The sequence below is a fragment of the Elgaria multicarinata genome, chromosome 7 (genome assembly GCF_023053635.1).
Source record: "Elgaria multicarinata webbii isolate HBS135686 ecotype San Diego chromosome 7, rElgMul1.1.pri, whole genome shotgun sequence".
NCBI classification, from domain to species: domain Eukaryota; kingdom Metazoa; phylum Chordata; class Lepidosauria; order Squamata; family Anguidae; genus Elgaria; species Elgaria multicarinata.
The window spans coordinates 97,549,117-97,567,066 of NC_086177.1; the positions used below are offsets into that span (position 1 = coordinate 97,549,117).

The following is a 17,950-nucleotide window of genomic DNA, read 5'->3' on the forward strand; positions in this document are numbered from 1 at the left end:
GGAAAGTAAACCAAGTAACACTGCCTTGGAGCTTCTCATTATAAGGTGTAGCTATATTTATGACATGGTTGACTTGCCCTATGATAGGGGAAGGGATGGGGGGAGTGCAGGGATGTTGGAGGAATCCATTGCGGGGGTTGGAGCTCAGCAAGCTTTCATCGGCTCGACCTCTCAGATCCTATTCTGACTTCTGCCACCTGGCCCAACTCGACCCGCAATGAGTCGGGTCAGCTGGCAGAATTTCTGCCTTTTTCCTTTTCGTGAAAAAACATTTACACAAATTGTAGGCGCAGTTTGCACAAATTGCAGTCAAAATTTGCTCAAATTGTACTCCTACAATTTACGCAAATATTCATTTACACATATTTTTAAAAACCCAAAAAAATTCCCGGATTTCCAGGGAAGTCTGTGGCTTGGCTCACAAACACAAGCTGAGTCAGGGGCATCGCAGCAATCTGGGGAGTCCCAGAAGGGGCAGATTTCCTAGAGGAGGGGCCCTAATGTGGAAAGTATTATTCTGCATGCCTTGGACTTCCATTCCAGGAAGCAGTAGGAAGGTATTCTTTGTATCATCTTCAGAGGACCTGAGGCTATGGCAGGACAGCAAAAGTTGTCTCTCATTGCCCAAATAACAATGCTAGAACGTCTTGAAAGTTCCTTCAAAACGATCATCAGTACCCAGCCTGAGTGCTGCTCCTCCTTTCTCTCCCTCATATATGATTGCTGCTGTGCTGCAGTTAAGAAAGTATCGAACAGTTATTGTTCCTGGAATTGGCAAATTTATTGCGGAGCTTAATCCTCTCCACCCCAGGCAACGGTGCTTTAGATTAACTCTCCCTTCTGGTCTCAGAAGAGAGATTTGCCCTGGGGATAAACTGCGTCTTTGCACCGCTTCTAGGAACGAAAATTAACTACAAGTATCCAAGCAGAGTATATAACTGCCAATCAACCAATGCTCCATCTTGCATTTCTTTTGCAGGGACTAAGAGGAACAAATGACTCCTCTGTGTAACTGGGGGCTGTTGTAGTTCATGGCCCTGGATGGTTATGCCATGGGCGCCTTGTGAGTTTGTTAGCTGATAGCTATGAATGAATCCGAGTTTTAGATGAAAGAGTATTAATGGGCCAGATGGCTGGCTGATGTGCCGTAACGGTCAGTGGCCAACGCACATGGCAAAAATGCCTGAAGTCTCCAGTGAACACTCCTCCCCAGGAAAGCCAAACCCTGGTAGTGCTAGCTGTGCAGCTTCTCAGGAAAGTGAGGAATATCTAATAACCTAGTTCACACAACACACTGGGCTCATTGTGAGTTGTTTAACCTACAATGAGCCGCTGCGTGTGCTGGCTGTGTCATGCAAAACCAGTCCCCTAGGGGTTTGTTGTTGTTTATTCATTCAATCGTTTCCGACTCTTCGTGACTTCATGGACCAGCCCATGCCAGAGCTTTCTGTTGGCTGTCGCCACCCCCAGCTCCCCCAAGGTCAAGTCTGTCACCTCCAGAATATCATCCATCCATCTTGCCCTTGGTCGGCCCCTCTTCCTTTTGCCTTCCACTTTCCCTAGCATCAGCCTCTTCTCCAGGGTATCCTGTCTTCTCATTATGTGGCCAAAGTACTTCAGTTTTGCCTTTAATGCCATTCCCTCAAGTGAGCAGTCTGGCTTTATTTCCTGGAGTATGGACTGGTTTGATCTTCTTGCAGTCCAAGGCACTCTCAGAATTTTCCTCCAACACCACAGTTCAAAAGCATCTATCTTCCTTCGCTCAGCCTTCCTTATGGTCCAGCTCTCGCAGCCATAGGTTACTACGGGGAATATCATTGCTTTAACTATGCGGACCTTTGTTGTCAGTGTGGTGTCTCTGCTCTTAACTATTTTATCAAGATTTGTCATTGCTCTCCTCCCAAGAAGTCAACATCTTCTGATTTCCTGGCTGCAGTCAGCGTCTGCAGTAATCTTTGCGCCCAGAAATACAAAGTCTGTCACTGCCTCCACGTTTTTCCCTCTATTTGCCCGTTATCAATCAAGCTGGTTGCCATAATCTTGTTTTTTGGGGGGTTTAACTGCAACCCAGCTTTTGCACTTTCTTCTTTCACCGCTAGGGGTACTTGCGAGTTAATCAATGCTTGCATAACTCTACAACAAGGTTATGCGAAGGTTGTTTAACCCTCAAATAACTCTTGGTGGCCAGCTTTGAATGATAAGACAATGCCCAAACAGGGATTACATATTCAAAATGTTGCCCAGCATACACCGTAGCACGTATCACAATGAACCTGGTGTATCATGAGAATCAGCCCAATATTGACAATGGAAAGCACTGTAGATAGGGAGAAGAGTCTGTACCAGTGTCACCTGATTGACCCACCAGTCTGAGCATCTTTGGACGGCAATTGGGTAACACTGTGGATTCTATACCAGATAAACACTGCATGCACTTGTGTTGTCAAAAAAAAACTACAGCAAAAAGAGAGTCGTTGAAAGGATTCATTGTGGCATCTTCTCATTCCCTCTCAAGATTGTAGGTGATGCTGTCGGGTGGGGATTTGTGGTGCGTGGGAGCAAGCCTTGCCACATTCAAGCTGTGGATCCCAGTGGCCCAGCAGCTGCAGCAGGAATGAAGGTAATTGTCATTAATGCAGGTAAAAAGCGCAGCCGCACTTGGGGGTGGGTGGGGACATGTTGACATCCTCTCAGGACTACTTCAGATGTTTATTTATTACATATTTATACTGCCCAACAGCCAAGGCTCTCTGGGCAGTGTACAGTTAAACCATAATATACAAAAACCAAGATTTAAAACTTTAAAAATGTAAAAATGTCATATAAAACCAGAATAAGTTATAGTCCAGGGAAAGCTTGTCTAAAAAGTTATGTTTTCAGGAGGTGTTTGAAGGATGTTAAATTTTCCGCCTCCTGAACCGCACGAGGGAGGGTTTTCCAGTGGGTGTGTGCTGGTACAGAGAAGGCCTGCCATCGAGGTTCTTCGTGACGACATTACGTTCATCTTGAGATGACAAGCAGGAACTCCTCTGACAATCGTAAATGTCATCCGGGTGTATATAAGGGAAGAAGGTCTGCTAGGTATCCCTTGCCTACCAGAATTCCCGCACAGAAAGCGCATCCATGTAGACAATGCTTCGTGTGAAGATGGACACGCATGATGCTTGCGCATGCGTTATCACATGTGACCATCTATATGGGAATTGAATGCTACTACCTGGGCAGAAGGGCTTTTGCGTAGGAGTTTTGTAACAACTGGAAATCGTCCCTAGGACATCGCAACGTGTGCTTTTTTCCTTCCCCGATGTGAATCTCCGTTAGTAATATAAAAATGAGGCTTCTTCTGGCTCAGCACAGCAATAAGAGCTGGCAGTGAAGGAGCATCTATCCTGCTCTAAGAAACTTTGCCTGCCAGGATTCCTTGGAACAACCCACCAAGAGATGAGACCAAGAAAGCTTGGCTAGGATGAAAAGGGCAAGAATTTGAAGAGCAGCCAAGGTTCAGCATTTTGCTTTCTAGAAGAATCCTTGGCAGCAAGGCAAGTCCCTCCTCTCTGCCTTGAGGTGCACCCAGAAGCTTACATATTTCTGGATGTTTGCCGCATGCTGCTTATGTTTAGAGAACTTGCAATCCCCATTCCCTTCACGCACCACATGTAACACTTCTCTCCTTTGCACCGCATAGAGCAAACTCTTAGAGCAAAACTTTTGGCCTACAGCTCAGTGTGTGCACTTGAAGGCCTTTTGTTCCATTAAGCTGTAAAAGAGACATACTACAAAGCCAGCACTGTGCCTTGCATTTCGTAAGACCAGAGGGAGACATGTCCAAAAGCTATCAATCTTCATGGTTTCTGGAGAAAGGCCTGAACCAGCTCTTTGTCACAAAGGAGAAAATAACCAGATATTCACTCAGTGCTTAATTTCTAAAAAAAATAATAATAATGGTGAAACTCAGGTCTGGAAGCACTTCTTCATTTCTGGTCGGTGGGGGTCTATAACTCAAGGATCCCCAAGTAGTCTAGTGTGGGTCAGAAGCAGGAGGCAAAGCGATGGTAGGGAAATGCCATCCCCCCACCCTCTGTTGATCCTCCTAGGTTTGTGCTGTATATCCAGTTTAGCCCTGAATTTCTTCTTGTTTTTCCTCTTCCTCTCCACACCCCTCTCTCTGCTTGTGAAGAAGCTCCTGACTTCTTTTGTAGTCACAAAAGTGATATTGCTAGTCAAACACTTTATTATGCAGACTAAAGACACTGCCTCAGGCTACAGAGGTAATCCACATGCAGGAATTAGGAGCAGACTTCTCCAGCTGCCTTTGCATAATAAGCCTGCAGTTAACTGTCTCTATAAAAGCAGCACTATAAAAGCAAGTTGGGAGGAAACTGGTGGCCCTCATGGCTGTCCCTTTCCAACCTGAGGAGTCTAAACAAGTCCCACCTTCGAAGTGGGTCCTTCCAGAGAGTTACCTCTCCAGTTGCCATCCTCTTCGAGCGCTCCACAGGAGATGTCTCACCCTCTACTGGTGGGTGCCTCTACAGAGAAGGCCCGCCATACCAGTTCTTCATGGTGACATTCCATTCATTTTGGAATGACCAGCAAGGCCTCCTTGGCTGATCTTTAAGGACACCTGGCTGGATATAAGGAAGGCAGTCTGCTAGGTATCCTGGTCCCGTGTTGTTTAGGGCTTTGTAGGACATTAACATTGGAGAGCCAGTGTGGTGTAGTGGTTAAAGTGTTGGACTAGGAGTCGGGAGATCCAGGTTCTAGTCCACACTCGGCCGTGGAAACCCACTGGGTGACTTTGGGCCAGTCACAGACTCTCAGCCCAACGTACTTCACAGGATGGTTGTTGTGAGGATAACATGGAGAGGAGGAGGAGGATTATGTACGCCGCCTTGGGTTCCTTGGAGGAAAAAAGGCAGGATATAAATGCAATAAATAAATAAATAAACAAAATTAGGATCCTGCCTGAGATTTCACAGTGCTGCCACCACTCTCACCTGCCTCCTTTTCCCACCACCCAAGATTTCCTCCTCCCCATGCTTACCTTCCTCCCCCCCCCCACACACTCACCTTCCACCTCCGTCCCCCCCACCCCATGCACATCTTCCTCCTCCTTCCCTCTGCCATCATTTAGACCAATTTCCCACCACCACCACTGGTACAGATTTCCTCTCTCCACTGCTCTAATGAGGAAGGAGAAAGCAGAAGAAAGTGAGCATGGTGGTGGGAGAGAGAGAAAGGAAACCATCTCAGGTTGCAGGCAGGAGAAGGAAGAGAAAGATGGTCTCCAAGATGGTCTGGAGGACACACCAAGGGCCTGGCGAGGGCTGAGGACCCAACCCCTGCACTCGGGGATGGGTAACCTGCCCTTTTAGCCTGTTTGTGCCCCTAAACCAATTGGAGTCACTGTACATTTTAGATTTATTTATTTTTGCCAGCTATTAGTGACCTATCTTTTTTGCTTTCATTTTAAACAATAACGAAATAGGATAAAGCGCTAAAAAGGACAGGCCTGTTTTGTTAAACATGTGCTTGGGAGGACACCTACGTTAGGGATAAACGAGATGGGAAGGCCTGTAGGCCTGTTTGCCTGGGTAAGGGCCGAGCCACAACAGATGTACCCATTCAGATAGTGGTGAAGCAGCCTTGGCGTTGACTGCCAGCGCAGAAACAGTGCTGTGCTTGTGTGTTAATTCAGCTTGTAAATTCCAGCCTGGGCTGCAGCCCAATTACAGCTGCGATGCTCTGCCAGACAGCACAGCTGTGCCCTTTTGCCCTTTTGGAGCATTTACTGGCTACCTAAATACCCCACAGACAACAGCTCTCGCTCAAATAATGGGTGTGAGAATGCAAACGCTTGAGGTTTGGGAAATGTCTTCTTAAAGTCTAGAAAGGGACAATGTCAGAGCCTCTTTTTTTCTTTCCTCCTCCTTTCACTCACCTTCCTTCTCCCGCCCACCCCTTTTTCATTGGCTCTGCTGTTGCTGCCCTTGAGTTAAGTTTGCAGTCTCTTTAATTCATGACAATACTACTTTGCCGTTAACAGCTGTAGGCCAGGCAACGAATCCACCAGCACAGCTTTTCCCACTGTGGAGGTATTGGTGACAGTGACAGTGAAAAGGGGGAGGGACAAGAGAGGATCCTGAGAATAAATGCCCACGGGACAAGTGCGCTCTTCGGGGCCCCAAAATTAAGGACAAATGTGCCTAAGGGGCCAAAAAAACTACTTACCACTGATGTAGAAACCCCTACAGGTAAGGGCACCTAAAAGACAACCTCTAACTCTTTTTCATATCATGATTTGCCTCATACAATAAGGGGATCTGAACGGATGTTGACAAACCATGAAAGAATCATAGAATAGTAGAGCTGGAAGGGGCCTATAAGGCCATCGAGTCCAACCCCCTGCTTAGTGTAGGAATCAACCTTAAAGCATACCTGACAGATGATTGTCCAGCTGCTTCTTGAATGCCTCTAGTGTGGGAGAGCCCATGACCTCCTTAGGTCATTGGTTTCATTGCCATACTGCTCTAACAGTCAGAAAGTTTTTCCTGATGTCCAGCCGGAATCTGGCTTCCTGTAATTTGAGCCCATTATTCCGTGTCCTGCACTCTGGGGTGATCAAGAAGAGATCCTGGCCCTCCTGTGTGACAGCCTTTCAAGTACTAGATGAGTGCTATCGTGTCTCAACTCAGTCTTCTCTGCTCCAGGCTAAACATGCCCAGTTCTTTCAGTCTCTCCTCATAGGGCTTTGTTTTCAGACCCCTGAACATCATCGTTGCCCTCCTCTGAGGGCACTCCAGCTTGTCTGCATCCTTCTTGAAATGTGATGCCCGAACTGAATGCAGTACTCAATATGTGTGCCCAATAGAGGGGAACCAGTACCTCATGAAATACTTAAAAGGTTGTCACACACAGGAGGGCCAGGATCTCTTCTCGATCCTCCCAGAGTGTAGGACACGGAATAACGGGCTCAGGTTAAAGGAAGCCAGATTCCAGCTGGACATCAGGAAAAACTTCCTGACTGTTAGAGCAGTACAACAATGGAATCAGTTGCTTGGTGAGGTTGTGGGCTCTCCCACACTAGAGGCCTTCAAGAGGCAGCTGGACAACCATCTGTCAGGGATGCTTTAGGGTGGATTCCTGCATTGAGCAGGGGGTTGGACTCGATGGCCTTGTAGGCCCCTTCCATCTCTGCTATTCTATGATTCTATGTGATTTGGAAGCTATACTTCTATTAATGCAGCCCAAAATAGCATTTGCTTTTGAGATCCTGGGGGCAGTGCTGGCTCCAGGCTTTTGAGGGCCCTTGGGCAAGACACCATCACTGGGCCCTCCCATCTTCTCTTGCCATGGTCACCAGCTGCCATTGTGACTGGCCGCTCACGGTTCTTCGCGGGGCATTTTGACGACGCAGCGTGTCTCTGGCTCCTTCTGCTCTTTTTTCCCATCACAAAATGAGCCTCATCAAATCCAATTTTTTTTTTGGCTATAACGAAACTTGCCGCCATTTCCTGCTTTGTGCAGGAGAAGCTGCATGATAAAAATGCCCACTGAATGGGCCACGTGGTCATTGCTTCCTTCCCCTTTCTTCCACATGTGAAGAAAGAGGAAGCTGTTCATCTCTATTGTGGGACAGAAGCAGGAGGCAAAGGGACAGTAGGGAAATGCTATCCCCCCCCCCCACACGTCTGTCTGATGATCCTCTCAGTTACCACTTGCTTGCTTGACATGCAGAGAGCCAATGAGCACTCAGGCAGTAGCATCTGTTGCTTCTCCTCCTCACCATCACTGTTGTCTGGATCAGAATGAGAGGCAGGGGAACAAGGAAGTTGGAGAGGTGATGAGGAGAGGCACCTCCAGTGGGCTCTTGTCATTGGGCGCCTGCTGGGGTGTAGGCCCTCAGCAAATGTCCGACTGTATCTACCCTTGTCATCGACCCTGCCTTGAGGCTGTGGCGAATAGTTCAATGATAATATTCGCTCAGTGTGAGTCAGCTGTGATAAAGGGCCGTTTTGATCCCGCTGCTTCTCCTGCACACAGCAGGAGGTAGTGGAAACTTCCGTCTTTAAAAATAAGTCGGATTTACTGGGGTGTTTTTTTGTTGCACGAGGAAGGTTAGAAGGGGCTGGAGGTGTGCAGGAGGCAGGTGATGTCGTGAGAGGGAGCGTGGAAAATCCGTGAGTGCCCAGTATAAACGCTTTTCTGATGGAGCTCTAAAAGTTACAAAAAAGAAATTTAAATTGGGTTTGGGAAGATACTGGCAACCAGTGGACCTGGCGGGGGGGAATCTACACTACAGCTTTAAAGTGCTTTAAAGCGCTTTATAACAGTTTTGACAACTGTTGGAGCCCAGGACACACTGCATATACAGTTTTCAAAACATTTTCAAAGTGCTTTAAAGCGTTTTAAAAGCAATAGTGTAGATCCCCCCCCCCCCGGTGCAATATAGCTGTCTCATGGACCAGCTACCTAAGCCCCACCAATATTTAAAGGGGAAACTTTTTTAAAAATAGAGAAAAGTTGGAGAGAGCTGAAACACCGCAGGACAACTGACCCCACAAGATGCACTGAGGAGTACATACAGTATGAAGTGGTTCAGGTTTCAAACAGCTGCTGGGTTAATGATGGTTTTATTTTAACAAAGAGAGCACTGCCAGGTAAAGGAAGTAATAATATAGGAGTGTTTGCCATTCCATCAAAACATTGTTTTTCTCGCTTCCTGAAATTGAACCTTAGTTTCTAGTAAACATTTTCTAGGAAGTTTCTAACAAGAGACACTAGGCAGGCTTTGAGCTCCTAAGGATTGGAAGAGAAGTTGATTCTCTGGAGATGTAATCTTGTGTTTATGCAAGAGCTGAATTGTTGCCTGCAGACACACCGCCCACCATTTAGCCAATTGCATGTTAGCTAGACATATTCATACACGCAGTTAAATATGTTGTGCAGAGAAAGACTCTTCCTGTGGACAAATGTTATACAAAAAGGGGAGCAAAGGATATTTCTGGTGGAGAGCATGGTGATGAAAAACAAAGATAGCTGCTGTGGTCGATGAGGGGGAAAAATAATCCAAGACAGGGCGGGGAAAATCTCACATTCACAGTTGGGCAATACCTTTATTAGGATCAACCAGAATGCCGCATCAGACTGTGTGGTACAACAAGGAAGAGAAGAAACAGAAAAATAAAATACAATAAATAGGCTAGACATTGTGGTCGTGAGGCCTGCTGCAGTTTTAGACCCCATCTCAAAATGGACATTGCATCCTGACTGAATTAAAAGCTCTCTGTAGACTTATTTATTTGATTTGTACCCAAGACTGCCATTTTGGTGTTAGACCTTTGCTTGTTGAAAAAGATCTCAGATGACAGATTACACAGACGGGGAAAAGAAAAGTGATGGAAATAACCTGTAAATTGTAAGGTAACTTAGCTAATTTTGTAAGGCCGTAGCTCATTTTGATCTCCTCTCTTTGGTTCATACGATGATCTAGGAAGTATTCTTAAGAACTGGGGGGGGGGGTGTGCGCTCTTTTGAAAATCTCCTGGCCCTATACCTTGGCAAGCTTTATCTTCTGTACTTGAAACAGAATATTTGGTCAAATGTGCAGTCAGTTCATTGGGGAACTTTGCAGGACAGGGCAATCCAAAGCAGTACACTATCAACGTATAAATTGGGATGGATTGAGGCAATAAACTGCTAATATTGATAAGAGTAGCAATGTGCAAATAAGCACAGGGCTTCTGTGCCTTTAATAGTTGCACAGAAGCTCAAATTTTGGCAGGTACAGATTATTATGCAGGGGTAAGAAAGCTGTGCCTGTCAGAACTCCCTCTTCTATGCAGCTTCTAAAACTACTGAAGGCCTGTTTTATTTGGACACCACACAGATTTATCTATTCCAAAGGAATTTGCAAAAATCATACATATAGGGCCACATTGCTGAAACGTTTTAAAGCAGCCTTTCTCAACCTGGGGCGCTCCAGATGTGTTGGACTACAACTCCCAGAATGCCCCAGCGCTGGCTGGGGCATTCTGGGAGATGCTGTCCAACACATCTGGAGTGCCCCAGGTTGAGAACCACTGTTTTAAAGGGTAATGCATCTCCTCTGCCTCCAAGCAGCTTCTACCACATTTTAGAACAGAATTATTATTATTATTATTATTTATTTATTTATATAGCACCATCAATGTATATGGTGCTGTACAGAGTAAAACAGTAAAATAGCAAAACCCTGCCGCATAGGCTTACATTCTAATAAAATCATAATAAAACAATAAGAAGGGGAAGAGAATGCACCAAACAGGCACAGGGTAGAGTAAAACTAACAGTAAAAAGTCAGATCAAAATCAAGTTTTAAAAGCTTTAGAAAAAAGAAAAGTTTTTAGCTGAGCTTTAAAAGCTGCGATTGAACTTGTAGGAGGCAGGTTGCTAGATTACAGCCCAGAGATACTGCATTTTCCTTTATAAGTTACAAGAAGACCGGGTGGGGAAGCTGGGTGGGTAATGCAGTCACAGTGTCACCTTCCCTGTTTCTCCATTGATCCTGGCCTTCTCCCACCCACTGTAGCAAACAGTAGGTTAATTCTACCACATAACAGGTGGAAGAAGATGGCAGACAAGGGGAACAGGGCACAAGAATTATTTTTACCCCTTTCCTCAGCCAAAAAGGTTCCCAGATTGGCTTACATCCAACCAGTAAAACAAGACAGTAGCTGTCCACAAGCTTACAACAGGAAAAGATACAACACACGAGGAAAAAAGGATGGGAAGGAAAGAGGAAAAATTTAATTAGTTTTTCAGCAGGGCTGGTGGAATGACCCTGCTTCCCTTCTAATTTCAGAAGCTGCAGTCCTATAACTTTTGAAGGGAAACATACCATCCCAGACTCCTAGGGTGCTAGGAGGAAGAGGTTTCAAAAATAATCAATTTTTTTTGCCCTTGGAAGTTTGTTTTTTTTAAAATAATTTTTATTTATTTTCTACACTATATAAACATACAACATTACAATAATAATATTAATAAAGAAAAGAAACATCAAACAACTGCTACATACATATTGAATAAATGTTGAGTACATATATGTTGAATACCTATTACCTATACATTATCATACTACAACATAATCATTCTTAACATAAAAGTGCACCCCCCACCTCGGGATCTATTCCTGAGTCCAAAATCTGATCGTTTCTTCTGCTGGCGGTTTCCCACTTCCCTTAGTAAACACAAATATTAGGAACTGTTTCCAGATTCCTTCAAACTCATTTATTTTAGTTACACCTTTTCTCCACTTAATATTACATGTCAGTTTATCATTAATGGCTATATCCCATACTTCTTTGTACCATTCTTCAATAGAATATTCCCCTTGAATCTTCCAGTTCCTAGCTACCATCAATCTTGCTGCAACCAGCAAACTCGATATCAGCTCTATAGTTTCTTTTCCACACTTTATATCTTCAAATAGTGACAGCAATGCAATCGTTGGTGTTTGTTCTATTTTCATTCCCACTATTTCTTCAATTTCTGAAAACACCATCTTCCATAATCTTTGTACATATTTGCATTGCCACCACATATGTAAATACGTTCCTTTTTCCCCACAACCTCTCCAACAATTTGCTGAATGCTGATCATTTATCTTATTCAATCTAATCTGGGTTAGGTACCACCTCCATAAAATTTTAAAATAGTTCTCCTTTATTCTCACTGATAAACTTCTCAACACTCTTTGTTTCTATAGTCCCTCCCATCTCTGTCGCCCTATTTGTACCTTCAAATCTGACTCCCATACCATTTTCTCTGAGTTCTCTCTAAACTCCTTTTCTAACAATATTTTATATATTTCACTCATTAACCCTTTTAAAACTATACTACCTCCTTTTCCTTTTTCCTTATTTACTATTAACTCTTCAAACTTCGTCATCTTTCTACAAACTCTATTATCTTTAATCCACTTTTTATTCCATTGTTCTAATTGCCCATATTCTAACCAAGATAATTTTTTCTCCTTTAACAATTTTTCCATATCCTCTCTTGTTTTTATATCTCTTAACCAATCCTTTAGTTTCATTTTGCTTTTCTCTTTTAATATTTTACATAATCTACCCTTCAGACCCTCTGGGAAATTCTTTAACATTATTATCGGTGCTAAGGGAGAGTTGCTCGGAAGCAGCTTCCCTTTAAATTTACTCCAAATTTCCCATTGAGTCCTCAGGAGTGGATTATCTATACTTCCAACCCACTTTCTCCCTCCATCTTTAAAAAAGACATTGTCCAAGCTCATCTCTACATTACTTATATTTTTTTCTTCCATCCAATATAAATCTCCTACTCCTATAATTGCTTCTACAATATGTCTTAATCTATTTGCTACGTAGTATAATTTTATATTTGGGAGACCCAATCCACCCTTTTTTTGGCTTAGATACCAATTATTTTTATTCACTCTTGCTCTCTTTTCTCCGTTACAATATTTATTAATAATATTTTGCCAACTTTTTATCTCAGTTTCTGATATTTTTATTGGTAACATCCTAAACACAAAATTAATTTTAGCTAATATCTTCATTTTTATTAAGGCTATTCTTCCAAACCAAGATAAATTTAATCTTTTATATTTCTCCAATTTCTCTAATACCTCTTTCTTTAACCTCGTTAAATTTTCCTTTTCAAGATTCTCTAATTTTTTTGTAATTTTAATTCCCAAATATTTAATCTCCTCCTTAACTTTCATTTCTATTCCCTTATGTTCCCAATCCTTTTCTTCCTTCTTAGTATAATTAAACAACATCATCTCTGATTTAGACCAATTTATTCTTAACCCTGTAATTTCTTCAAATTCCCTCAACTGATATTTAATTCTTTCTAATTTTCTTATTGGGTTCTTAATGGTCAATAAAGTATCATCCGCAAACATGTTTAACTTTATTTCCCTTACCTCTCCAATTCCTTCTAACTCTTCATCCTCCCTTAGTGCCTTCGCCAATACTTCCATAACCATTACAAACAGGACCGGCGAGAGCGGACATCCTTGTCTTGTTCCTCTGGCTAGTCGTATCTTTTCAGTGAGTCCATCATTTACCACCACTACAGCTGTATTTTGGGAATATAACTGTTCTATTATGTTTTTAAATTTATTTCCAAATCCCAATTTATCTACAATGATCTTTAATGCCTGCCAGCTCACACAATCAAAAGCCTTAAAAATATCCAATGCCATAATTCCTGCCTTGATATTTGATTTTTTTTATTACATTTATTACATTTAAAACTCTTCCCACTAGATTATGCATCTGCCTTCCTACCACAAACCCACATTGATCTTCTCCTATATATTCTGATATAAATTTATTTAACCGTTTAGCCATAATAGATGAGAAAATTTTGGCATCCCTTGGAAGTTTTTAAAAAGCCAGTTACAATCAGTGTTTCAAAACTGGTGGATTGCACCCCATAGACTCAACCAGACTCTGCCTTTCAGACAAACCCGAGTTTTATTTAAACCAAGCCCTTTCCACAGAGCTCTCTCAACCTGTGGCCTCTCTCTCCTCAGTCCAGAAGTACAGCGCAGAAGCAGTGGGTGCTGTTACCTTCAACCACTTCCTGGTTCCTTACTGATCCAGAAAGTACAACCCAGCAGTTCTTCCATACTGTTACATCCCTTCTCTTCTGAGATTTTTTTTTTTAAAAAAATAATAATAACAGGAACTTTATCCATAGTCTTTTAAGTGTGCAGGTACTTTAATAACTTGGCCATTTTGAGTGTGTCTGGGTTCAGTGATTATATCCTTCAGTTGCCATCCTTTATTCTGCTGCCCTCTAGGCTCAGGGTGTGTCCTTGCTTCAATCTCTTTTTCTGATTTCATCTCTCCTGGACTACCCTTGGATCTGTCTCTGCCCTGGGCAGGACCTACACTACTGCTTATAACGCTTCATAACGGTTATGACAACTGTTCAGGCCCAGGACACATTACATATACAGTTTTCATAATGTTTTAAAAGTGTTATATCCTGCTTGGTGTAGATCGGCCCCTGGTCAGCACATGGCAGAGATTCCATGCTTGTCTAGAGTGACCATATGAAAAGGAGGACAGGGCTCCTGTATCTTTAACAGTTGTATTGAAAAGGGAATTTCAACAGGTGTCATTTGTATATATGGAGAACTGGTGAAATTTCCTCTTCATCACACCAGTTAAAGGTGCAGGTGCCCTGCCCTCTTTTAAACCTGGTCACTCTAGTATAGCTCCTGCAGCTTTAACTGTTGTGATGAAGAGGCAATTTCACCAGGTTCTCCATATATACAAATGACCCCTGCTGAAATTCCCTTTTCTATGCAACTGTTAAAGATACAGAAGCACTGTCCTCCTTTTCATATGGTCACCCTATGCTTGTCTCATTCCTGTGGCCTCTGTCTCCTCAGGCCAGAAGCAGTGGGTGTTGCCCTCAACTACTTCCTAGCTCCTCCCAGGAAGCACACCTTATCCAGGCCAAATCCAGCATTTCTTTCATATTGTTACAATCAGGGGAAATCGCTCAGGCAGTGAGAATTGCTGCCTGGAAGTTTATTCAACTTCCACACAAACAACGTCTTAGCAAGCAATTCCCATAGGAGAATCTTGATTCTGCTGAATTACAAAGGGATTGTGCCAGATTTTATTCCTGTTACACACAAAAACACAGAGTGCCCTCTTGCTTTAGTTCCTGTTGAAATGGGTGATTATTGTTTGGGTCACCAGTATTGGTTAAGACTTGCCCCAGAGCTCTGTAAAATTCAGAAGTGGGTTGGAGTTGTTCCAGTTAAATGTTGTAATCCCGCCTTACCCTTGCCAAGGGCTCCTAGACTTTTTCTGTTTTGTTTTACTGCCATTGTAAACCCACTTGTTAATGCTTAGCACACTGTACTTGTTAAATTTCAAAGCATCCTTGTTAAAAGCGTTTATTCATAGAATGGTAGAGTTTGAAGGGGTCTATAAGGCCATCAAGTCCAACTCCCTGCTCAATGCAGGAATCCACCTTAAAGCATCCCAGACAGATGGCTGTCCAGCTGTGACAACGCTCAAATATTAATGGTTAACTCTAAAATTGCAAATAAGCTCTTGGTGTTTTAATATTAAAACAGGGCCTTCAGTAATGTATTTATCAAGTGTTTTAGATCAATTTTGGCATTGGACCTTATTTATTTATTTAAAACATTTCTTGGCTGCCTTCCAGGGCAGAAGCCCTCACAAAGTGACTTACAACAATAAAATATTAAAAGCAATACAATATTAAAAGCAATAAAAACATGATCACAATAAAATAGCAATTCAAACAATAAAACCAACAATAAAACTAGCAGGAACAACAGTATTCATCGTGGGAAGGCCATGGTAAAATGAAATGTTTTTAAGGCCTTCTTGAAAGCCTGCAAGGATGGTGCATGGCGGATCTCTGATGGAAGTTTATTGGGGCCACTGCAGAGAAGCCCTCCTCCCATGTGGACACCCAACGAACTGCTCTCACATGTGGGCAAATGAGAAAGGTCTCTCTTTCTGATCTTAAAGTATGGGCAGGCTGATATGGGTGAAGGCAGTCCTTCAAGTAATTAGGTCCCAAACTATTTTAGAGCTTTAAAGGTCCACACTAGCACTTTGAATTGGGCTTGGAAACACAGTGGTAACCAAAGCAGCTGGTGCAATATAGGCATTATATGATCAAATTGCCTCGCCCCTGGAAGAACCAACAGGATTACACTCCCCCCCCCCCACATCCATTCCCCAGCATAAGTGATCAACCAGGGCGACCAAGGCTGTTTCCATCCCATAAACAGACCTGAAAAATGATTGGAATAGATCTAGGTAATCAGTTTCATCCAAAATGACTTGGAGTTGGGAGGCCACCACACGCTCCAGCACCTTGCCCAAGAATGGCAAATTTGATACAGGGCGGTAGTTTTCTAAAACCATTGGATCTAAATTTGTTTTTTTCAAGAGGGGCCTCACCACAGCTTCTTTCAAAGCTGGGGGACCTCACCGGACCTCAGGGAGGCATTGACTACCTTAGAGGTCCAGATATCCAGCCCAGCTCTGGCAGATTTCAAAAGCCAGGATGGACAAGGATAAGTAGTAGGCCTCAGTCCTCCAAGGAGTTTGTCCACATCCTCAGGTTTCATAAGCTGAAGGTATCCGTAACATGACTAGATGGTGCACCTGCCCTGTCCTTATCAGACTCTGGCAAAAACAATGGCATCCAAGTCAGCACGAATACAAGTGATTTTATCTGAAAAGTGCCCTGCAAATCATTCACAGCGGGCCTTTGGGGGTTCAGGTTCACCTCAGAACTTTGTTGTGCCTTCCTCCAGAAATATGAATTTTACCCATGTGCTGGGGAACACTGGCGAGGAGGGTGCCATTGTACTCCTATCCTGCTTGTATGCTTTCCCATAGGCATGTGGTTGGCCACTCTGCAAACAGAATGCTGGACTCGATTTTGGTTTGACCCAGCCATGGCTCTTCTTACGTTCTTAACTTGAGTCTCCTCACCTCTTTCTCCTCTTAGGTCTGCCAGTTTGTGATTTCAGTGAATGGGCTCAACGTACTCCACGTAGACTACAGGACAGTGAGCGATCTCATCCTGACTGGCCCTCGAACCATCGTCATGGAAGTGATGGAGGAAATAGAGCTCTAAGAAGGACACTTGGCATACCAGTCCTGTCATGTGCTCGGCCGCTGTGCAAATAGGAGCCAAGTCATAAAGGGGATAAGAACATCCCTGGAACTATGAAAATGTTTTTGCCTTCTAAGGGCTTTCCTGCCCCTCTTTAACAATAATCGGTACTTTGATTGGTATGCTCTAAAACTGTGAACAAAAGGAACCCAAAAGGCGACCACCGTAGAAACAAAATAAACCCAATGAATTAAATTATCATTCAAAAAATTATACACATTTGTTTTTACTAAAATGCCTATTTACAATCCAATGCTAATACAAGTCTACAACAATTAACTACCACATCAGTGTAGCATCTCATTACATGAACCGCCCAGAGAGCTTCGGCTATTGGGCGGTATAAAAATGCAATAAATAAACAAATAAATAAATATCAATAGCATTCAATTGTACTGAACAATCATTTCAAACCAAATTTTAAACAATCATTGCAGAAAATCCGGCCCATAGACAACAAACACTTTAATTTAATCACAACAGTATATTAAGACCAATTTTAGTCAACAAGGTTCATGTTATTCCTTGTTTTGAAGTATCTTCTTCAAAAACTTTCGTCTTTGTACTCGCCAACAGGCAGTGGAAAGCTCACACAATCTCTCTTTATTAAGTTTTTCAAGGTGAGACCATCTTCCGGAATTATATCAAAACCAGTAAACCATATTTCGCTTCGTCACGTTGTTAATAAAGAGAGATTGCGTGAGCTTTCCACTGCCTGTTGGCGAGTACAAAGACCAACGTTTTTGAAGAAGATACTTCGAAACAAGGAATAACATGAATCTTGTTGACTAAAATTGGTCTTAATATACTGTTGTGATTAGATTAAAGTGTTTGTTGTCTATGGGTCGGATTTTCTGCAATGATTGTTTAAAATTTGGTTTGAAATGATTGTTCAGTACAATTGAATGCTATTGACATGTAATGAGATACTACACTGATGTGGTAGTTAATTGTTGTAGACTTGTATTAGCATTGGATTGTAAATAGTCATTTTAGTAAAAACAAATGTGTATAATTTTTTGAATGACAGTTTAATTCATTGGGTTTATTTTGTTTCTACGGTGGACACCTTTTGGGTTCCTTTTGTTCACATTTTCACCACCACTGCCTCCCCTACTATATATGCTCTAAAACTGTGTCTGTGCGTGGGTGAGCCCAAGGTACAGATGCTGTAAGCCGGCTTCCGCTACGCTATGGGTCAGCGGCATATCGGGGCGCGGCAAGCTCAGGTGATCTGCGT

At 42.9% G+C, this 17,950-nt stretch overlaps 1 protein-coding gene across 1 annotated transcript in view; it reads left to right on the forward strand.

The window, feature by feature from the left end:
* The window catches only part of DEPTOR (DEP domain containing MTOR interacting protein), an 85,564-nt gene extending 68,718 nt beyond the window's left edge, over positions 1 to 16,846 (forward strand). Inside the window, exons 9-10 of the mRNA XM_063131093.1 lie at positions 2,516 to 2,620; positions 16,543 to 16,846. Coding sequence (XP_062987163.1) covers positions 2,516 to 2,620; positions 16,543 to 16,671 — 234 coding nt within the window. The 3' untranslated portion in view covers positions 16,672 to 16,846. The remainder of the gene's footprint in view (positions 1 to 2,515; positions 2,621 to 16,542) is intronic.
* Positions 16,847 to 17,950: the final 1,104 nt, after the last annotated feature.